This window comes from Aplidium turbinatum, chromosome 4 (genome assembly GCF_918807975.1).
Source record: "Aplidium turbinatum chromosome 4, kaAplTurb1.1, whole genome shotgun sequence".
Lineage (NCBI taxonomy): Eukaryota > Metazoa > Chordata > Ascidiacea > Aplousobranchia > Polyclinidae > Aplidium > Aplidium turbinatum.
This window is the reverse complement of record NC_137475.1, coordinates 26,271,811-26,294,651: the sequence shown is the minus strand read 5'-3', so window position 1 is coordinate 26,294,651 and position 22,841 is coordinate 26,271,811. Positions and strand designations below refer to the sequence as shown.

At 36.2% G+C, this 22,841-nt stretch overlaps 1 protein-coding gene across 3 annotated transcripts; it reads right to left on the bottom strand.

Annotated features, from left to right (window-relative positions):
- Positions 1-3,583: 3,583 nt before the first annotated feature.
- On the bottom strand, positions 3,584-22,594 carry LOC145769408 (uncharacterized). Of its 3 annotated transcripts, none has more exons than XM_082581043.1 (13): positions 22,474-22,594; positions 20,958-21,064; positions 20,329-20,402; positions 16,331-16,472; positions 14,042-14,093; positions 13,089-13,176; positions 11,863-11,932; positions 8,672-9,182; positions 7,772-7,825; positions 7,190-7,319; positions 4,944-5,070; positions 4,002-4,346; positions 3,584-3,777 (listed from the first exon to the last, which is right to left on the bottom strand). In XM_082581043.1, exons 1-12 carry the CDS (start codon positions 22,502-22,504, stop codon positions 4,002-4,004), a joined length of 1,731 nt encoding a protein of 576 aa, XP_082437169.1. In that variant the 5' UTR covers positions 22,505-22,594; the 3' UTR covers positions 3,584-3,777. The 3 variants fall into 3 exon arrangements, with proteins under 3 accessions (XP_082437169.1, XP_082437172.1, XP_082437171.1); XM_082581046.1 differs by having other exon boundaries at positions 16,403-16,472; XM_082581045.1 differs by having other exon boundaries at positions 20,958-21,043; positions 22,474-22,586.
- Positions 22,595-22,841: the final 247 nt, after the last annotated feature.

The window sequence follows — 22,841 nt, the reverse complement described above, 5'->3', positions numbered from 1 at the left end:
TTGGTATTTCTTATATGAAGTTGGTATTTCTTATGTGAAGTTGGTATTTCTTAATGTCATGAACAATAGCAATGCATTCATCCTAAGTTTGCTGCCCTAGTCTCTGCAGATTTCAAGGTCAGAAATGGTATTGTATGTTAATGTAAAGCTGTAAGCACACATATGCAATGCTATGTCAACCATGTCGGATAGTATTGCAATTTTTATCTTCGAAATGGCTGATTTTACCCACTTGTTGCCATGGTTACAATCAGGTGTTGCCAGAGTTAGGAAGGGTTAGAGTTAGGAAAGGTTAGGGTTTTGATCTTTGCCTAGGACTAAAAAAAACATCCAATATAGCCTACAAGTTTTTGTTTTCAACAGCTATAAACTTTTCCTCAAATTAGGGCAGAATTCCATATCTGACAACGCTTTTGAGGCTATATTTACACTATGTAGTGTTTTAGCATTTTACAGCATTTTATCTTTGTGTATAACTAGTGTGTATTTGTGAATTTAAAGTTATATTTACAATAGTGCATTGTTTGTGAAATAATGGAGTATTAATACTTTAACCTAATTTATCCTTTGTAAGAAAGCGCACCGCAAATTTTGCTTGTGATTGGTGAGATATCACGCGACATGTCGCGCTGGGGGGCCCGGCAGCAACATCTGCACCGGGCCCGGCAGGGTTCTTGGAGGCCCTGGGAGGCATGCAGGGAGTTCGAAATACAGCTCGTTTTACGTCCACACTACAATGTTTATCAAACAAATTCACGTATTAACTGTATAGTACAAAGCTCTGTTTGTCTATTTACATCACTATCGTCACACAACATGTTAACAATAATATATATAAGCACACCAAGATATTTGGTTGACTGCGCAGATTCAACGTGTTTACCTTGAAGCGCCACAACAGAATCATACTGCACGTTTGTGCGGTATTGCTAAAGCAAATGCAGGATGTCTTTGATACATTAAACATCATGGCATGACACTTGGTATATTCGGAGCAAACTGTCAAAATATTTTGGAGACCTTTCAAACTTCGGGAAAAACAACATTTATCGTCAGCTTCATGAGATTGTTTAATACGCACGACCGAAGTAACAGCCTATTGATAATGAATTTGGTCACTTTATCAATTCATCTACACTTAGCCTACAGTAAGAATAAACAGCAAAAAAATTAGGGCTTAGGATTCCAATCTGTTTAATTCCATAAGTAACTGTAAATTAATTAGAGTAGACCCCTATTGTATTTGTATTTGCTGATTGCGGAACCAGTAACTTTAATAATCGCCCAATACACACGATGGAACGTTAAGTGAAAGTAACTTGCAAATAGCGTATAGGCTATTGATTGACTCTGTCAAATGCCTTTGGCGAGCCTAAAAATGTGGAAAATACTGGGGTATTTCGTTTATTGTGATGAGAGATAGATTGCTTCAACAATAGTATACACATATCTGTACTATGTTTTGTTTTGAATCCACACTGGTTGTCACAAGTGGAAACATATTTCTCAACTAACATCAAAATAATTCACTCAATAATTTTATATACTACACTCGCTAAAGCCGTAGGCCTGTAATTATTCCTGTCTTGGATATTATCATTTTTCTTCTCAACCAATGTCACTATTACAGCGGAGCTGGGCACCGGCTACTCTAAAAGTAGCGCGTTAACGCTCCCGGTACAATGTGTTGAAATAGCGGGGTCCGCTACTCGCTACCTGTCGATGAAAAGTAACGCGCTACCGCTCCCGCTATTTGCATCAAACGTAGAGCGGGCTCTAGCTACTTCTACGTGCTATTTTTATCTTGGGCTGATACTAAAAAGCTCTATTCAAGTAGCTGGTGGAGTTGAAATGACCTTCTTGAAAGCGAATGATATCACGTTTGAGTACCACATTCGTTTGCACTGTCATTTCAACGTGTTTATGGAAAACACGTTCTAGGTGAAATTTTATTTTTATGCTCCAGTTTTTTCATCAAAAATCTTTAAAGACGAATAATTTTCCCCACTTGCAACTGGGAAGTAGCGGAAGTACAACTAAAGCCAATAGAGCGCCTATCCGCTACATTAGGAAAAAATAGTGTCGTTAGTCGCTACTGCAGCTGCTATTCTAACAAAAATGTGGCGCCGCTATCAAAATTGGGCACTACTGCTCACCTCTGCTATTACCGTATTTAAGGCATTTTGAAGGTAAGAAGCTATGCATCAGACACATACTGTATTGTAAAGATTGCATAAAACATTATAAATCACCGGAAGTTCGTACATAATGTGTTCAGCCAGTATAACATGTGTACCGTCAATCCAAACAGCTCGATTGAATGATTAGTAACCCCAGATTATCTGTACCATCACTGGTGTGCAGAATCACGCTCAAATGTGGTGTGCAGAAGTCACCAATGTGGTGTGCAGAGGTGGGCAATAGCGCGCTACTTTTTTGGTAAAAGTAGCGGTAGCGGCGCTACTTTTTAGTTGGAGTAGCGGCTGCATTGGCGGCGCTATTTTTTTCCAAAGTAGCGGTAGCGGGAGAGGCGCTACTTTTTTTTAGTCGCACTCCCGCTACCCGCTACTTTTTAATTTAAAGTGAAAAAAATACTCGTTTTTTTGGTAACGCTGGCGTGGTCAAGCAGCTATGTTATATAGCTTATAGCCTATATAATCAGTTTGATTGCAAAGTTTCGGTCTTTTGGGAATCTTGTTTTCTGGTGTGGAGCTACGGTCCTGCGATCAAGATATGAAATCGATAATTGGCGACATCCCGTGAAACGTTGGTGCAGAAGGAAACAGCAATTGTGGACGCCTTTTTTTCGGACGGAGCAAGTCCTTGAGCTTTTCGAATATTGAGTTAAAACATCTGTTCATTAAATACAACACCCCCATTCCTTCCAGTGCTGCGTTAGAGAGACTTTTCTCTGTTGGAAAAGATGTGCTTTACTGCTTAAGCCAAAATGGGCAGGACCTAGTGACTCTCATTTTGAGATGCTCTTGTTTTTGAAAGATGCGTAACAATAAATTTCCCTTAGAATGTGTTTTCTATAACGACGTTAAAATGACAGTGTAAACGAATGATAACATTCGTTTTCAAGGTCATTTTCGCGTCACTAAGAACTTGAAGAGTGTTTCCTAGTGTCATTTTAGACAAAAGTAGCGGAAGAAGTAGCGGTAGCGCGCTCTACTTTGGTCCGATTAGCGGTAGCGGGTAGCGCGCTACTTTTGTAAATTGGTAGCGGGTAGCGATAGCGCGCTCTATTTTGGTCCAAGTAGCGGTAGCGGATAGCGCGCTACTTTAAAAGTAGCGGGTGCCCACCTCTGGTGGTGTGTTGGACTGCTTTCCACGTCTCTTCTGTCTAAAGTGAAGTAGCTCTTATGTGTGCGGCCTAGTTCTGCATCGAAACGCGCGTGATTACTGAAGGCAAGGAGTAGGCTATACGCTGTATAAAGGCAAGTAGGCTAGTATGGAATGCCAGGGCTGCCACAAGAGATTCAAAATTACTTTTCCAATACTCAGCTATATCTGATGCACCTGTTATACTATCAAAGTCGGTAGAGAGAAGGGGTTGCCATTGCAATTATTCATGCCATACCAAAAGTTTGTTTTTGATTTATTTAAGTAGTGATTCAGCCATAGCATCGGCTCAATGTTCGGTTTCATTCCTTTTGTATTTAGACAGTTCGCACAATCAGTAAGCTATTTGTAATTACAATACTGGTTCAGTCTCGTGATTTTGTTGAAAATTTGTTTCGTTAGGAGATCATTCTGGACAAATCTAGTCCTCTCCTGAAAGTAAAACACAAAGCTATAAAAACCTAAACTGACCTTTGAAGTAATCAAGCTAATGTGAAATGAGCCAAACAAATATATCCAATTAAATTCAAAGCACAAGATAACAAATACATTAGCCGTTCCTAATTTCATTATAAATATGGTTCAACAACAATTGGACAGTGTTAGATTGTAACAAATTCTTGCTTCGTATAAGCCTACTAACGAGCGGACCGTACCTATATCGGTTGTGGGGTGTGCTCCATTCTCTTCAGCGTGATTGCTTTATAAGTTATTTTATTTATTTCAAAACCTTTTGAAGTTTTGTCATGCATCTGTGTATTCTCCTCGTGTGTCTTCTCTAATTCGCCATCGATATTTTTATCATCACCACTCTCTTGAAAATTGCTGTTTGGTGTAGCTTCGATTTCTTCGCCGGATTGTGTATCCTCTCTACCTTGTCTTAAACTTAGTTTTGGTACATCAACATTGTCGTCCAGATATGGAACACTTGCAGCATTTTGTACACTTGTATCATCACTATAGATGTTTTGTTTAACATTGTTCGACGTAGCATTTTCGTTCTAAACAGTAAATATATTCCCTTTAGTAATTAAGTAGTTCGGTAATATTGCGTTAAGTCAAATGGATGAATTGTGGGAGTTAAAAGTATTAAAATAAAGGCTTTAAATCAATAACTCTGAACTTATTTATACTTAAAATTAACTTATTGTTTCGCTGGAAATTAGAGGCTTTCTTAGCGCCGTTTTCAAATGTTTTAGTTAGAAACGACTGGTCACTCTTAATCAGCCATGCTGCTTTTCAGAGCTTTGTTTGACCCAAAGGCAAAGCACAGAACGCATTGTGAAATGTTGGTCATGCTTTCATCAAGAATTAATGTGAAGTTATAACTGCAGGAAATCTGGAATATTTTTCTTCCCGGTCAAAAACACCTTTAACACATACAGAAAATCCTTGAATACTGTACATATAACATAAAATTGGTTCCAAAAGTGTGTACTCAAATACAGTGAAACCAATTTGCGAGCACTAAAGTAAACAAACAATGTAATTTGCTTTGCAGACTTTCCCAGAGAAAAGTTGAGAGAGTTAGTTTGTTGTTCATTTCATATTTAACGTTGAGATACTTTTATTCAACATCATGTTTAATTAACTCTGACCTGTATTGTGAAGTCTGTTTCTTTTTTCTTGATTCCCGTTCTGCTCTGCTGGATCCAAATGGATTCCTTAGATCTTCTTGTTTTCTCGATATCTTTTGGCTTCGTCTCAATTATGGCTTTTGAGTAACTAAAAAGTTGACATCATTCCAAGTAAACCAAGCGATACGGCAAGTTCGGGAGGAGGTATTAAAATTTATTCAACGCAAAAATTTTTAAGTGAAATGGACAATATAAAGTAAATAGTATTTAAATTCAATCGTGGCGATTCAATCATAAATATAAATCAATATTATTAAAATCCAAAAAGCTAAAAATGTTGCCAATAAGTTATGGGGGCCTTCTTCCAGACAATTTTGGCAATATTTATCTTACTATGGAGGCTTTGGGCCTATTTTGTAGTCCAATATTCTCTCGTTTTGCTTGGGACTAATAGGCTACTTTGTATTTGACTGAATTCACCGAATTAACAATTGCATTTTTGTCGAAGTTGCGACAAAGGTTGACGAATATTAACTTTTAAATCTTTATTTCATGGCCAAATCAAGGATTTCTTGCAGAACGGGATGTGAAACTGCTATCTTCATAAAGTAGGGTACATAAAACAATAGAGTTGCCAAGAGTTTTTTTAGCGCTAATGCTATTCTTGATTTACTCAAAAATAAATTAAAGTTTGTTTGTTAAAAAAAATCCAAAATTTGCAAACAACAAAATACCAAAAAAGCTTGCAGCTTTAATTGATCAACTCATCATTGCAATAGTGTTTAGAATTTTAAGTTGTTCAAAGCAATTAGGCTACAACCTGAAAAAATATAAACTATATAAATCTACCAAATAAGCTGCTGTTAGGCTACGCCGCATCATTCATCAGTTCATCTAAGGATGGCACATAGCGATCTATATGCATTACACAGACCTTGACAACTTGCGCACTGAAGGCGTGACTGAAGGGCGATGTAATTTTGATTTTGAAATCTCAGCTAAGTTTACATTATATCGTATTAAAATGATAGTTTTGAGAATCCAAATTGTCAAAGTGTGATCACTGAATTTCAGATCACTGCAAAATTCCTAATTTTACGTTGCAAAAGTGATTTTTTTTTTCTTAATTACCAGTGTTGCCAGACGCTTATTGGATTTCCAGCACAAGTGCCAAAATCTAGTTCGTTATTTGAATAGCAACAATAGACACAAAAACTATATTTATTAACTACTACTTAAGCTATCAACTTATACTAGCGATTTTGGCTACTAACAGATTGGCCTTCAGTCAAATTTTAAGCTGCACTTTGTCATGGCCTGTGTATAAAGGTTGCCATGACTGAGGTAGCATTACTGTACTGGATGACTAAAGTTATGGGTGTAATGCTTATTACAATTGTGATTTCTTTGCTACTTCCAAAAGGAAATTGGTTTAAAGTGATCAACACCATTGCTTTGATGAGTTTTCTTATTTTCGCATCCAAGCTTACACCGGATTGATCAGTTGACAAAAAAAATTTTTAGATTAGAGTTTTCCAAAGTGTGTGCCGAGTTTCTCAATTTGCGGCACACTGGTGTGCCGCAAGAGAGTCCCAGCTGTGCCGCTAAAGTCTGGTGATTGAACGTTGCAGCCGTAAAGCTGCAAAGTGTCGAATTACAGTAGTTTAGACTTCGAGCATTTTCTTTCGTGATAGACTATAGTAGATCGACAATTAACTGCGTAAATCAAATCACGTGATCATCAAACCACTCCCAACTAATATCAAGACCAGAATCAATAATATCTGTGCAAAAAGCAGGCACACTTTTTGCATTGCAGTAAGAGTAAACTATTTACCGGAATACATTGACAAAAAAAGTTAACTTCAAGTAAATTCTATTCTGTAGCATATAGCCTACATTGTACTTATTTAACGTAGCACTTTCCATCAACAAATTAGTGAAACGCAATTTTATTTTAAACATTGGCGTATAACTGTCAAAGTACCGTGACAGAGTCCAAAATTCTTGGTGTTCCGTTTTCCAAAAAAGTTTGAAAACTACTGGTCTATAAGATGTGTAGGCTATGTTTTTGGCTTCTAAGATTGAAACGTTTCTAAACTTTCTAAACCAAGAGTTTGCATAGTGTATTCACGCTATGATGAAGAGTAACTTCAAATTTCCGACGTCCAAAATTATTGCCCAATTTACGAAACCATGGTAATAAAACTTGCTCTGTTGCTCATTGCTCAAAAGTGTGTGTTTGTCATATTTTTTTATTAACTCACAGATCAGGAGAAACTTCTGTTTCATTATCGAGCAACTTCTTTGTAGCTTTACAACTATTTCTTTGTTCATTATTCAAGTCAGATGACTGGTTGTATGGTGGACCCTGCTTTGATAGTGGTCGTGTAATTCCTGCAATTTTTTTTCTCCTTTAGAAAAGAAATCACGACAAGTGAAAATAATAAAAATGCAGAAAATAAGACCAATGATCATGCGTTTTATACTTATGGTTGTTTTTAATTTTTTTATTGAAAAGTGAGATATTAGCAAACAATGCAGCTAAGGATTTGAAATCGCATGGGTTCGTAGGAATCGTAGCTTTCGAGAAAAGTGTTAAAAAGTTAAATCGCTTTCAATTGAAGCTGATAAAAGGCATACAGAGCATTTTTTCTTTACCAATGTTTTTTCAACCTTTGGCAGATAATGATTCGTATTTGAAACATCGTATTTAATTCTATGATTAAAAGAGTGATTGAGCCCAAAAAAAATTTAGTAGCGGCTACCAAAACAACCATTTCCACTGTATGTGCAGAAAATGCAGGCAGTTTTAAAATATTGTCTTAATGATTACTATGCCACTTTACCTTCCGTGTTCTCACAGAAGCTTCCACGCACAACTTCCGTATTTTCTATTCCCACTACAAAAATAAGTAATATCTTTGAAAGTCAACAAATAACAAATACATATCTAAATAATCTTGCTAAAGGTACGAATTCTTCACCGACCAATAAGTTTTTCTTATTTGATCTGTCAGTTTTCCGTTTTTACCGGTAAATAAAAGTGAAGATAATAATATTGTACTAGCTTATTAAATATACTAACCCGTTATATTTCCTTTTTGATGATGGATCAATGCAGCATCACACTAGTCGTGGATTAGAAGTTATATTTAGTTTTGTAATACAATTTTGGTAGAGAGGTGATTTTATTAACCATAGATAAACTCTTATCTGCTAAATGTCTTCACGTAATTTTTGGGTCATTGATTTGTGTTTTTCCCAGGCAATTAAGCGTCATATGATTTTACTTATCCTCTGCCTTGCCGTTTCAATTTCTTTCTTATGCGTTTCTTTTATCAATTGATTTTTGTGTATGTAGATCAAATTCTGTAATTTCAATTCATGAAGAACATCCGTCAGTTGGTTACTTGAAAAAGGCTAACATAAGTATGGCTGAAAACGTTTGTACTTTTTAGTTTATTTTTATGTTATTATGTTGAATGTCGTCTGGTTGTCGTCTGGTTGGTTAGGTTTGTCTATGTTTAGTTTTGGCAGTTTGATAACATTAAATTGACGGATAAATAGAATCACTTTTAGGCCTAATATTAATTGGGCGAAATCACCTTTGAGTTGTATTTTAACTTAGCAGAGTACAAGATAGCTTTAACATTAAGCAGTAAAGCTAACCAATGTTGCCCACTAACATAGTTGAGATTTAAGCAAGCATTACACAAAATACGAATAAAATACACCTTGACTCTTACTTTTGTTTTCCCAATCTCTGTCTCCAAACTGAGTCCTCGATAGTTCCGTTGACGCATGTGACATTGCAGTTTCAGGTGCTTCAAATACGCTTTTGATGCAGCTGAGTTTCACTGAAGGGACACAATCCACTGTTTCTTTGGTACCAGCAGGAGGAGGCTTTACAACATCGGACATTTCACTAGGAGCAGGCAAAATAGGATCTGATTGTACATCTGTGTTGTAGGTGGGAGACTTGCATGAACTGTAGTGGCTGGGGGATTGGTTGGTACGATAGAAGCTTGGTGACGAAGAAGAATTCGATCTGGAAGTTGATGTGTTAGGTTTTGCCATAGCAACACTTATGTTCGAGTACAATATTTCGTACAAAGCTTTGGCTTCGTTTAGGTCGAAACTGGGAATGTAATTCGGTTGTTCTCTAGTGCCAGCTGGAGGTGATCTGATAACATCTGTTGACATTCCATTTTCATTCACACTGATTGTAGAATCCTGGTTTGAAAACAGATCACTTTGCTGCAACACACGAATTCTTGTTTACCACATTGGTGATTACAAAATGATTATAAAACTTACTGCTTTGGTACTGGTTGTGCATGTTATTGTGGTGTAACTTTTAAACCAGAATTTAATCTGGTTATTTCCAAGCATTTCGCTGGAATTGGGAAGCCTTTAGTCGAAAGCTATTGTAGCTAACGATTTTGAACTCCTTTGGGCAACAATATAGTTGTAGATAACGTGTTTTTGGAGGATGCTTTTTGATTGAGAAACAAAACGCAACGATAGATCAATTGCAGTAGTTAAGTGCTGAGTCTACAAGAAAAAAACGCAAGATCAAGCGGCGCTTATTCGGCTCTCAGGGTGTGCACTTGAGCAACGGATTTTAAGGACTGCTCTCCCTTCAGCGGCACTTAATGAATAGACAACATAAATTTGTTGGTAAGGCCTTCAACGGCTGCAAGAGTGTTATTCCTACAGGAGGATGAGTTTCTCTCGTTGGACACCGGGGCCTAGGGTTCATCCTTTTACCACCCCGGGTGTCCTGGGAGTTGCGGTCTCTGGTTGTTGCCATTCGCTTCATAAATTTGAATTAACAGGACTCACCACCACACCACAAATACAACAAAATAACTTGGTTGCGTAAAAATTAGAACTTGTGGATTGTAAATGAAATTTAAAAGATTCTACAGAAACGTAACCGCAATAAAGCAGAAGTTGTGAAAATCTTACTCTGCTGTATGGACACACAAGTAAAGATTCTTACACAATTTTAGTTTCAAGTTGTTTGTGATGTTATGAAAGCAATCTATAATAATTTAGCAGTAGTAGTTTCGTCTGGTGTTTTTGCACTTGAAGCTTATTGTCTTTTAGTTAGTTTTTAAATACAGTATATATTCGCATTGGTAAACTGTGTTGAAACCATTGGGTAGTGCAGTCCATCGACAGTCTAACTGCTTTTTTCGCAATTTGGAAAGATTGATGTGTTTGATAAGTGGATGGATGAAGAGTGATAGCAGTTCTGGGCCCGGGCATGACGGGATGAAATTTTATTATAATTGATCCATTCCTTTCTATTGCATGTCGAGAAACCTAGGAGGGATAGCGTTAGATCGTTGATAATGTCTCTACTGTTTGGTCGAAATTTTTGTCCAATATTCTTTCTATTCGTGATTTAGATCATAGTTCTTGGTTGTTTGGTTGTAAAAGGAATGACGTGATTTTAGTCGATGGGTGTTTGCTTTTTGTTGAATTATGTCTTGTAATTATGAGTGACTCCAAGTTTTGCCAGTTTCTTGAAGTCTTTGGTTTAGTTTAGTCGGAATTTTTCCTCTTCTCAAATGTGGTGGGGGATTTCCGCTCATCATGGGTAGCCATTGTATGTAATGGGGCCGATTTGAGCGCTCCAGTGATTGTGCATATTGACTCCCGTGATCGAACGTCAACTTTTTCAGTGTGTGCACATGGTTCCTATACAGGACCACAGTATTCCACCACTGAATCACAGTGCTAGAATGAAAATGCGCAAGACGGTTTGAGAGCTTGACGTTTTGGACGTTCTTGGAGCTTGTTCCAGCTAGCTTTTTGACCAAAGAGTTTCTTGTTTTGAGTTTAGCTGTTATGTTTTGAAGATAGTTTTTGAAGTTAAGCTCCTGTCAAGTGTATAAAAAGATTTAGTTTTAGCTTAATAAAGATTTAGTTTCTCATCCAACCTTCTTTCACCTAAGCCCTATTTGATCTGTGCTTGATGTTGAAAACAAAAAATTACCAAAGTCAAGAATTCAGCTCACTGGTTTACCTGGTTGCTCTGTTCATCAGTGCAAATCATACACTAACTTCATCACTCACTCCGAAACAGAGTTGCTGAACAAATAGCCTAATTCGAAAACATGTCTCCGAGTAGCTGGAGATAACTGAGCCTGGTTGACAAAGAAAGATAGACAAATGCTTTTACCGTTTCAGGCATTGAGCTGATTTAGGAAAATTGTGTGGATTATTTACAATCTTTATATCTCAGTGGCCTAACTCACTTATTTAATTTGCAACGAAAATCAATAACGCTTTTTTCATTCTTAAACCAACATACTGTAGCCAGTGCCGGTCTTAGGGTATTTCGGGCCCTGTGCGGAATATGCTTTGCAGGCCCCAATGACAATGACCCAATTCAATAGCGTAGCTAGGTATTTTGAAAGGGGAGGGGGTGGTTTGACTGTCGGCGGCCGTTGCCTGATGGTGTGTTTGCCGAAGGCGACACCCAGCGGTAGGGGGTCTGGGGGACCTCTCCCAGAAAATTTTGAACAATTACTTTGAATTTGGGGTATTCTGAGAGCATGTTCAAAAAAAATTTGGATATGAATATTACTGTAAAATGGTGCTGTCCACTGTCAACAAAATCGAATTTCAACCTATTTCGTCCCCTGAAAAGATCGAGGAAATTTTGAAATGTTTGCGGCAACTCCGATCAGCGACTTCGGCTCTGTTGTTTTTTTCTCTCGGTCTTTTCAGGGTACGAAATATTCAGGGGACGAAATAGGTTGTGTCTCTATGTTTTCTTGTTGCTAATTCTTTTGTTGAATTTTTTCATTGAAAATTACAAAAATGACTGCATTTTCTGAGTAAATTGCGGGCCCCCTAATTTGCGGGCCCTGTGCGATCGCACGGTTTGCACACCTCAAAGACCGGCACTGCTGTAGCCTACCTTTGATATAACAGTTTTTGCCGAAGAAATTGCTCTGTTGTCCTCGTTGCTTTCTACGATCGATTTGTATCTGAACAAAATACAAGTTGTTTTTTGATAACCAAATGAAAGAAAGTGATAGCTATATTTTGATCTACTGTATGGCTTGCTGAATAAGTAATTTACAATAAAAAATAAACTAATGACATTTGTTTGAGATTTGCTACAGTGTTTTTTTTTACATTTGCTACTCGTGAACGAATCATTGTGGACTAATCAATATTGTTAAAGGCATGCTTACACTATGGTTTTGCCTAGCAAACGAAAACCTTGTTAGTTTTATTATGATGCACATCGTTTTCTAACAGTTTTTTTCTGTTGCTGGGCTATTAATGCTTTTTTGGCGGTTTAGTTTGCTCTCTATATGATCACGTCTTGGAATTTTAGCTGGAAAATTAAATTGCTAAGTCTCAAATCCCCACTGTGTTAGACCAGTAGCCTAACTGGAGAAGGAAATACAGTAATTAAACGTGATTTAAGCTAGCTTAGGAAATTAAAACTGCTGCAGACATCACAGTTGCTGAGTCTTAGCTAAGATGGGTTAGTCATAAGCTTCCTTAATTTTTCACTCTAAAGCCTGCAGTATTTGTGGAAACATAATCCTTTGCCGAGCTTTTCTCAAAATGTTGTAATACATTGCAACAATATCTGTCTTTCTACTGCACTAAAAATTATCAGCCAAGCACCAGCAACGCGCTGAAGAAATTTTTCACAACAACTGTAAATAGGATTAGTACATAAACAAAACTAATGCTCTTATGAAGGCTTTGCTTTAGTTTCTCGTAGTGGAAACACCTTTTATACTCTTACCAAAAGTTTGCTGAACAATGCTTCTACAAAGTTTTCTTAGTGTTAACAGGACCTGTATTGTAAACAAACATTTTAAAAACAGAAAAAAAAATGAGTGGTCGAGAAACTGAACAATGCGATTTTAAAAGAGCCCAAGTCACGCTTTGATTGATCAGAAATTTTCAGTGGAATTGTAGGCCCATACCATGCGGTGGTCTATACGTTGTAACAACAAATGCAATAAATTTATGATTGGGTTATATGGTCTCAGTCTTGTTCTTTTCTGGTATTTATTCTGGTGTTGATTTGGTTGGGTTGAGTTTACTTTACTTTGGAACCAAGCTCCTTTTTATTTCAATAAACTACGAAATGCTTCTTTTCATGTTTTGTACACTCACTTTTGGAGTCGATCTTTGACTGATTCACCTCCTACCATTTCATCGTATACAGGTTCGCTTGATTTAAATAGTTCTGCATAAGAGGATGCTGTATTGCATAATACACAAAAGTGTTAAGATCCGTAAACTTTTGATCGCTAATAATGTTTTAACAACATTGAACCATATAAGAAATTGAGTGATACAGTGATATGCAATCAAATTTCAACAAATGGTAAACTACCGCATGGGTTAGGTTTACTGCAAGAACGTTAATCAAACAGTTTTTAATGTTTGTCACTGGCTGTAAAATGCTCAAATTAAGTAAAATCGTCTCAGATACAAATTCCGTACAAAAATTATTATCGGAATATTTGAAAGAATAAATTTCATATTATTGCAATTTCAACAAAAGCCTAGTTCTCAGAAAGAATGCTTTATACATGTCTCACATAGTAATGAATAGGCCAGATAGCCTAAGTAGGCTACAAACTTCATTACGAGAATGCCAAGCAAAGATGAAGCTAAGTTTCATAAGAAGATCCTGCCAAATATTGAAGTAGACCTATTCTAAGACGTATGTTTTAATTTTTGTTTTGTTTTTTTATGTGGTAACGGTAATTGATAACATTTTAAACTACATAAAAATAGACATTTAGGTATAAAAACAATAAAAACTATTAATACTACAAAAAGTGCTCAATACTAAGCAAAAAAGCAAAGCAGAGCTAATTAAATCAAATACAGTTATTACTATTTGAATCCTATACAGCTTGTTTCACCTTTAACGGATCATCAGAAGGGTAGAAATCTATTTGAATAAGACCCTTCTGATGATCCGTTAAAGGTGAAACAGGCTGTATAGGATTCAGATAGTAATACTGTAACTATATGTGACATTTAGGTATAAATATTTTTCTATTAATAATTGCCGTATAATTATCTATAGATTCCTATGATCAAACTTTACTCACAGTTGCTGTCATCATAAAGTTTGGTTTGAGCATCTTTCTGGCACGAAGATTTCTAAAATGCAGATAAATCAGGTCATATGAAGACGCATCAGAAAAAATGCAATATTGGGAGCATTGTTCAATTTGTTGGATATAATTTTCTTGCATTGATTAGTAAATAGCCAAAGATATCGGCAATCGGCATAGCTAAAGGCAGCAGAAATGACTTTTTCTTGCAATTTGGAGAGTTGTTGTGCACAGCAAAACAACAAAAACGATCCCCTGCATGTCAACCTACCCTACAACTCCCACAGCAGTTTGTAACTGCTAACGGAGCTGCAGTATTGTCTGAGAAAAGAAACCATTTGGAAACTGTGTCAAAAAAACAAAACTCGAAAGCAATGCTGCAACTATACAACATATGTGTGGGGGTCATATGCAAAATTTGAAAAATTATATTGCTATATGTTGGTGTTGGCAAAATATTTTCGTGCAAGGATTGAAACTTTCAATACATCTGCAAAAACGCCTTGTTGTTTTACCTTTTTATGTCCACAAATAAAATGTGTAACTACCTAAAATGACTGTTCTAATTTTGCACAATGGTTTCTTTCTCTTCTTTTTCTACTGACTGGACCTTATGTATGTGTAGCCGTAGCCCTATATCTACTTCTTTTTCTTTCTGCGTTGTTACTATAATTTGCAAGAGAAAAATTCAGCTATTTCACCATTTATCGGTCAATTGACTTGTATGGTAGTTCTAGGTATATTTATCACTTTTACAAAAAGTGCTTGGTGTACAGTAATGCGATTATCTTCATAGAGTAGGCTGTTCATACATAACAAGAGGATTAGACGGAATATCAGCTAATTATGTCGTCACTTGCAGAAAATATTGCAAAAACAAAATGCCCAAGACCGCCATCGTAATTCTAGGGTGAAGCGTAGAAGCGATTGTTGTGTCATTGTTTGTAACATAAGTCGCATGACAATAGGCTACTACGACAACACAGACTCGTTGTGTCAAACCTGGATGGCTGGTTATGGTATTTTTATAGTTTATGGTAATTTTCGGAATCAGTGTTTTTTTGCGTCCCAACTCTAGTTGTGATCGTACCAAATCCTGTGTAGGCGTAGCCTACTTGTAGCTTGTATCGCTTCAGTCTCTGTTCTGTGCACGTAGATACGCAGATAGTAAAAACAAAACGTGTCTAAAGCTACAACAAAAATAAATCTTACTCGCTATATTATATCTGCAGTAATTGTTAGTATGAAGACCGACTCTAAATATTTTTAAAAATCCAAGCAAGAAACTGATAGGCCTACACAAAGATAATATTGAAAAAATCAAGCTTGTATGTTTTTGAAAGTACATGATGACTAACCGAAATTTATTAAATAACTTCACAACATTTAATATTCCAAGCTTTGAAACAAGCACTGTGGGCTGCGTGGTCTAGCCTGCACGGTATTTGAAAGGACGTTTAAACTAAAAACATGCAACTTAGTTTCAACAAAACAAGCTTTCCCCTCCAGTTAATCTGACAAGCAGTAACGGATCAAGAAAAATTGTGGGGGAGGTCACCACAATTTAAACGACACAAAAATTCCAAGTGAAATAAACAATGCAAATGCTGGAATCCAAAAAAGTAAAAGGCTAATGAGAAATTTGGAAATTTTATCTTGTTTTGGTCGCTTTTTGTTTGAGGAACAAGATTTGATTTAAAATTGAAACTTTCAAATGTTATGTTTTGCATCACCACAGAAGATTTAAAACTTATTTTTATTGAAATTTGCCTGGTTTTGCATGCTGTAGGCTAGTAGCCTCTCACCATGTCACATAGCCACTCAGGGAAATTTCGAATATCCTTTCGCAGTGTCACCATCTTACCACATAGTTTAGTAGTTACACAAGGCACATTGTTCCTTATACGACACGTCTTATACGAAGTCGAAATAAGATAATTTATTTTTTGACTAGGTGAGTGAACAATATGTTTGATATTAGAATATTGCATTATTTTCTCAGTTTTGAGGAGCACAAACATTCACACTCCTTATATCTAATACTAAAAACGCTCCAATCTTTATTGTCGCTAGTAGGTCACGAAATGTGATTAAGTAAGCGAGAAAATTTGACAAAAGCCAACAAAATTTTCATAGTTTTGTCTTGGTTTTAGGGGGTAGGCCTACGTGACCGAGTGCCCTCCTGGATCCGTAACTGACAAGCAACAACGAGTTTATCAAGCTTATCAGACAATTAAGTTGCTCTCAAAATTACAAACATATGCAACGAAATAATGGAGTTACTTGCGTTGACCATTTTAAACCAGATTTTTCATGTAGGCTCTGTGCAATCATTTCCGGGGTGATAAGACTAACTTCCGTTCTGCTTTTATAGCGAGATTGTTTTTGCTCTTTCTCTCCAGTAGTTGTTGGTTTGTCTTCAAACCTAGAAAATAAAAAAGTTTCCTTCTGTTTTCAAGAATAAGCAATTTCCATGAAAAACAATAACCGCATAGCTTTGTTCGAAACACGGGACTAAACACTGCTAAGATAAAACGTTGAATGTCGAACGTCGTCAAACCCACAGCCAACCAGTGAAAGTAAAAATATCAGCATCCTCTCAAGCACATGTATCTCCACACACAGTGAAAATGGCATGACTTCACAACACCTTTATATTTAAAAAAAAAGAAAGTCTCAACGCTTCAGTGTATCGTTCAAAACTAATAAAAACAACAGACAATAATTTGTTTTTTGTAACTAAATTGAACAGAACAGTAAATTGTTCTGAGTGTGTCTCACCGAAGAAAGTTTGAGATCCACTGGGTTAAGTCAAGAGTTACTGGTAACTTTCCATGCCATTGTAAGTGATGCTATAGCTGTTTTATCCATAGCAGCGGCATGTAGTGGATGGAATAGTGCGCAGACAACAATACTTTGAAAATCGGAAACTTTCTGTTCAATCTGTCCAGGTGATTGGGCCAGTGGGGCCTGCGTCAATGGTTCAAAGTCTTTTGTACGAGTATGTGAACTGCCAACAATTACCTTTCAGAGACTTTTTCAGTCAGAAGATAAGGTTGGTTGGTTTTGAATCTTTATCTTCGGACTGGCAAAACCTTGATAGGTTATTCCTGGTAGTTTCGCATACTTACAAAGGCTCTTGATGCAGGGCCGGTTACCGAGATTGACAGAGTGAAGTTTTCGATTATTGAAGTGTTGTTGCCGGGGTATTATTCCATTCACTAGGTGCCGCTGAATGGAGAACATTCCTTAGAATGCTTTGCTCAAGCGCACACCCCCAGAGTCGAACCAGCGCCGCTTGATCTTGAAGTTTGTTCGTTCACGAAGTCACGCGCTAACCAACTGAGCTATCGGGGCGGACCTAGAGTTGTAAATGCAAAAAAAACGAACCGTTTTTTTCAAAAAAGAACGTGTTTTTTTTTAAACTTGGGCCAAAAAAACACGAGTTTTTTTGTTTTTATTGCTTTTTTGTTTTTTTTCATATTTTTCTGGAAAAGTTGCAAATTTTTTACAATTTGCAGCTTAGTTTCATTATAGTGCTCTTGAAAAACATTAAACTAGTAAAAATGGTTTTATTGGTGTGCTGAAATTCCTAACTGTTTGTGCTTGGCAGCAGCATATGTTTTTTTGCATAGCTCTATACGTTGTTTCACTTTCTTCTTCATTCTCAGGCATGTGTTGTGGCAGTAGACCTGACAAACATTGAATTAATGCAATTTGATACATGACATAATGTAGATCAGTTAATTTCTTTTTCCTTTTATGGAAGTGCCCTTTATGGAAGGTAGCCTACGATGTTAGTATACCGTACTGGTTCTTGTAGCCTACATATTCTTGTACACACTCAATGGGTTGACAAAAATTTGGCAAAAACAAGATGGCACTGCAGTGGCGTAGCCAGGAATTTTGAAAGAGAGGGGTTTTGACGGCCGGCGGGCAAAGACCGTCGGCGTGTTCGCCTAAGACTACACCCAGCAGTGGGGGGTCTGGGAGACCTTCCCCAAAAAAATTTGAAAAACTACTTTGAATTTGGTGCATTCTGAAAGCATTTTCAACAAAAATGAGGGCATGAATATTCCTGTAAAATAGTGCTGTCCGGTGGCATAGCAAAAGGATAAGATCATGTTTTCTTCGGCATTTTTCGGAAATAAAGCTAAGTCTTTATAATTTTTTGTGATATTTGAATGTTTGGTGTTGGCAAAACTCGCTCTTTTAATGCAGTTTCGTTTAAAATTAGCCAAACTTTGTTTTAGAGACTAAAAGCATTATTCTCAAGATCGTGACGTCACACGCGTGCCAAGGGGGGGGGGGTGAAACCCCCCAAACCCCCTCTTGGCTACGCCACTGGATGGTAGTATTCAGAACACACATTACCTTGTTTGTGGTAATTTACTAATGCAAGCTATTGCCAATAGCTTGTTTAAACATGTTTTTTAACTGATAGCTTAGCAACGATGTATATGCTTTATAAATGTTGAAACAGAAGTATTCCTTTCGTGTGTTGTAACTTATAAGGTCTTATTGACACCTTGTCATTGATGCTTCTTGCAGATCATTTGTGACATAATGCAAGAGATCTTATCACTGATATTTTTAGCTGTCAGAAGTAAGCGCATTTGTCAGAAAAGGTTTAGGTTAATGTTCCTTTCAAATACCCACCACCCATGTTGACTATATTGCTAGTAACTACCAACCCTGAATGAAGAAACTTTTCCTTTAAAGTGGGGTTTTTCAACACTGCTCAGTGTTCAGAGAGTGAATAAATGCTTCATAATACTTTTCCTGACAAGTATAAAGTTTTACCCATATTCCTGCAATGCAGGAGAAAGATACAAAACAAACATTAAAGATGAAAACTTATTTTATTTGGGAACAAGAACAAATTTAATGAAACTAACAAAAATCTGATGTAGTAAGAGTCTATTTGTCTGCTACGAAGTAGTTATTCAAAATCAGAGTCTTCAGATGAATAATCTGTTGTGTTATTGCAATGAGTTTACCTTAATTGCTACATATTGTGACATTTAATGTCAAAATAGGTGAAAAAACAAAAAAAACAATTAAAACAAAAAAAACGATAAAAAGCATAAAAACGAGCTCGTTTTTTTTAAAACAAAAAAAAACGTTTTTTTACATCTTTAGGCGGACCAGATTTAAACTCACCAAACCAAGAAAACTATGTTAGTCTTAAAACCACAGGTAACACAGCAACCTAGGTTAACGAAACAAACTATACCCACAAGAAATTGCAATAACCTAAGCGCCTAAAATGCAACACCCCAAATCAGACCATAGACTATCTTACATTGGAATACCCTGTAACCCAAAAGCTTCAAGAGGAATAACACCAGAGATGCAGTGCTGCTCAGCATGCCGGAGCTCCGTTCAGTCACTTTTACGGTGGAAATCTCAAATAACCTGGCTGCATTGGTTTCACTAGTAGAGATTTATGTTATTTTATAAAACTTTAAACCAAAGTACCCAGCAGAGCTCCGGTATCCATAAAGCTGAAAGTACATTTATGAACAGCAAACAGCCCAAAATGCAAAGTAAATCAAAGATTGATAAAATTTACATCTTTCAATTAAAATTAATGTTATGGATAGACCTATATTCTATAGGTGATGTGGTAGTTGCATGGTCATCCCTCAGTGATTTATCCGTTGTTTCAGAGTAAATGTACAGAGCTTCAAGCTTGTTTTTTCTTTTGGATTTGTAATTAAACATGTATTTAGCATCGTAAGAAACAAAACTCACAATCTTTGATTTGGTTAATTTAGTTGCTTTAGTTAATAATAACATTCCAACCTGAAATTTAGAAAGAATCAAAAAACATTTCTATGTAACGTATCCTACTCTCAGCCGATGGTTTAACATCAAATGCTTCTAAAAATACATTTATGTAATATTTAACCTGTCAATTAGTATGCTTACAAATGTAAGCACAAATATATAGAGCATACAAATCTAAACATAGCAACAATAGTTAAAAATGTATCGTTTTAAAGTACAGGGTGACCCAAAAAGATGCGTACCCATGTTTTATTCGATTTTTTCACATTTGGAACACATCTTGGGAAAGCCATAAATTGACTAAAACTTGATAGAAAAAGCTAAAACTCTGGTCAATGGTCTTCCATAAACTAAATAATGTGTGGTTGAAATTTGAAATAAATAGGTTTTCAATCAAAGTCACAATTGAAATTTTCATGGGTACGAATCTTTTTGGATCACCCTGATATATCAAGATTCGAAGAAGTAAGCATGCACTGGTAGGCTACCTGTATGCTTGTTCTTGTCTGTCAACTTGTGTCGTTTCTGTTTTGGGAGATTGAGGATAAGATATGCTTGCATCCTATGCAAAGAGGGGTTTTAAAAATAGCCAAACTGTTCAAGTTTAATTGTGCATCGAATTTCTTGAAATGAAATGCAACTGCTAAAAGGACGCATAAAAAGACGATTTTCATTTAATACTCTACTAAGTTTCAAAACATGCTAGAAGAATATGGATGAAATGGCACAATTCTGTCAAAAACCTGAAGACAAGGTATGCAGATAAAATTTTGCATGCAGTGTTGACAAGTTATTTTCACTTAATAAAATTCCTCGAAGGAGTTGTTATCAACCATACTATAATGAAAAAGTTCTATCATAATTTATTTTTATAATTTCACAATAAATCTAATATCACATAAAATATTTAATTAATTTACTTTTGTTGCTACCGTTCGGTAAAAATAAAATTGTTTATAATTGTGAAGGAAAATTTTTATCTATTTTTTAGAAAATTCGATTAACAGTGCATGCCTTGCATTCACCGAGAGTACTCCACTCTACAGCAATGATAACGTTTATCCATAGGCCTGTTCTTGTATAGCCTATATATAATCACTTTCTCTATATTCTGTACCTGACCAACTGATCCAAGTCGTGGTTTTAATCCCATCTGCTTGTCCTGACAAACCGTATTCATGATATCTTCTCGCTTCACTGGTTCTAACAAAATTTTGCAATTTTCTATCAATGTAAAAAATTTTATGCATCACGACTTAATTTATTAACGAATCATTATTTTGTTGGAACATGGTAATAGACACCACATTTGTTTTTGCATTTTTCCATCTACGTTTTGAATTTAACGATAACATTGGTCAACAGAAAATTTTAAACTGAGGTGGCCTTAGCCTATGTGTCCCTTTAAATTGGTACGTAATTTGTGGCGCTGGTTGCAAAACTGTCTTTTTTTTTTCGAACACATCAGGTTTTTGAAATATTTACATGTTTTATTTTTGAAGCTTGATCTACAGTAAAAAAAGCTTGGGTTAGGGTTAAACTAATTCTCCTCTTGGACTCTTCTAAAAGAAAACAAAGCTGTTCTTCTGCACAATGCTAACATAAAACCATCTGTTTCTGTCCCACACTCTGTGCATTTAAAGGAATCTTACAAAAATATTGAAATCCTCTTCAGAGCGATTCACTACAATGAAAATAAATGGAACGTTCGTGGAGATCTTGAGGACATCGCATTTAATGGGAATACAAAGAAGGTTCACCAAACACTGCTGCTTTCTCTATCTATGGGATGGTCGTGCTTCTGCAGAACATCATGTCAGAAGAGACTGGCCAGCAAAGAGATTCATGCATACGGTACCACAAAACACAAATATCAAAAGTGTCCTTTTAGTTGAGCCCAACGATGTATTATTGCCACCACTTTATATAACATTGGGCTTAGTAAAGAATCTTGTTAAACAGCTGGAGAAGACTAATTCCAATGCTTTCACATTTCTTTCGAACGAGTTTCCAAAAATAAGTGAAGCAAAAACGAAAGAAAGCATCTTGTTGGCCCATACATTCGAGAAGTTTTGATTTTGAGAAAGCGCGAACTGCACTCGAACTGCGTGCTTGGAAAGCATTTGACTGGCTATATGTGCAGACTTTTTGGTCAATAGAATGTCACTTTTGTTTGAGGAGAGAGTTGAAAACTTGCTTGAAGCTTACAAAGACATGGGCTGTCAGATGTCTTTAAAGATGCATTATTTTTTACTGATATCTACATTTTTCCATGCTAACCTTGGTGCAGTCAGTGATAAACAAGGTGAACGATTTCATCAGGAAATACGGTCCTGCTTCAAAAGCCTCTACAAATAGGCCTATACGAAACTATCAAGAATAAACTATCAAAGACTTTGTCCGTCTGAAGATAAAGATTCAAAATCAAACCAATATACAATTAGCAATCAGAGAATCCATTAATTAGTGTTTCGTTACTTTTAGCTATTTGGATGCTAGAATAAAAGTAGCCTATTCAAGATGCAGGTCATCTCAATCACTGAAATTTAAAAAATTAAAATATAGTTACAGTACCGTAAACTTAATGTCTGCTTTAAAATATAAACTTTGCGTAAGAGAACTCAAAGACTTACGTGATGGTTTGAAGATCAACTCTGTCCTCATTGACTGTTTTTGTGACGCCTTAGCAGAGGATTCATTAGCTGGTCTTGGCAGAGATGTTTGTGATTGAAATTTGGTTGGCTTGATGATATCCATAATTTGAATCTTTATTAAACAAAGCAGCAATATAAAAAAGGTAGTTTTTGATGACAACTAATTGCCAGACACCAAAAGCAAAAATGAGTTATGAAAATACTTTAGTTTTTGAAGCGATTTGCTGAATATGGGTTTAGTGTTTTCATTTGGGTTCTTTGTTTTGTGCGTCAAGTTCACTTTTTCAAATGCATATTAACTTAGATTTTTTATGCGAAATATTTCAGTCCTACTGTATATGAAAAAT

Bases quoted from the DNA above. Each gene is read 5' to 3' on its own strand.
- LOC145769408 (XM_082581043.1), bottom strand. From the start codon at position 22,504: ATGAGGACAGAGTTGATCTTCAAACCATCAC. The intron at 20,403-20,957 runs GTACAGAATATA...CTCTTTGCATAG, and splicing joins GACTTGGATCAGTTGGTCAG to GATGCAAGCATATCTTATCC. The intron at 9,183-11,862 runs GTAGGCTACAGC...CGTGTGTTGCAG, and splicing joins CAAAAACTGTTATATCAAAG to CAAAGTGATCTGTTTTCAAA.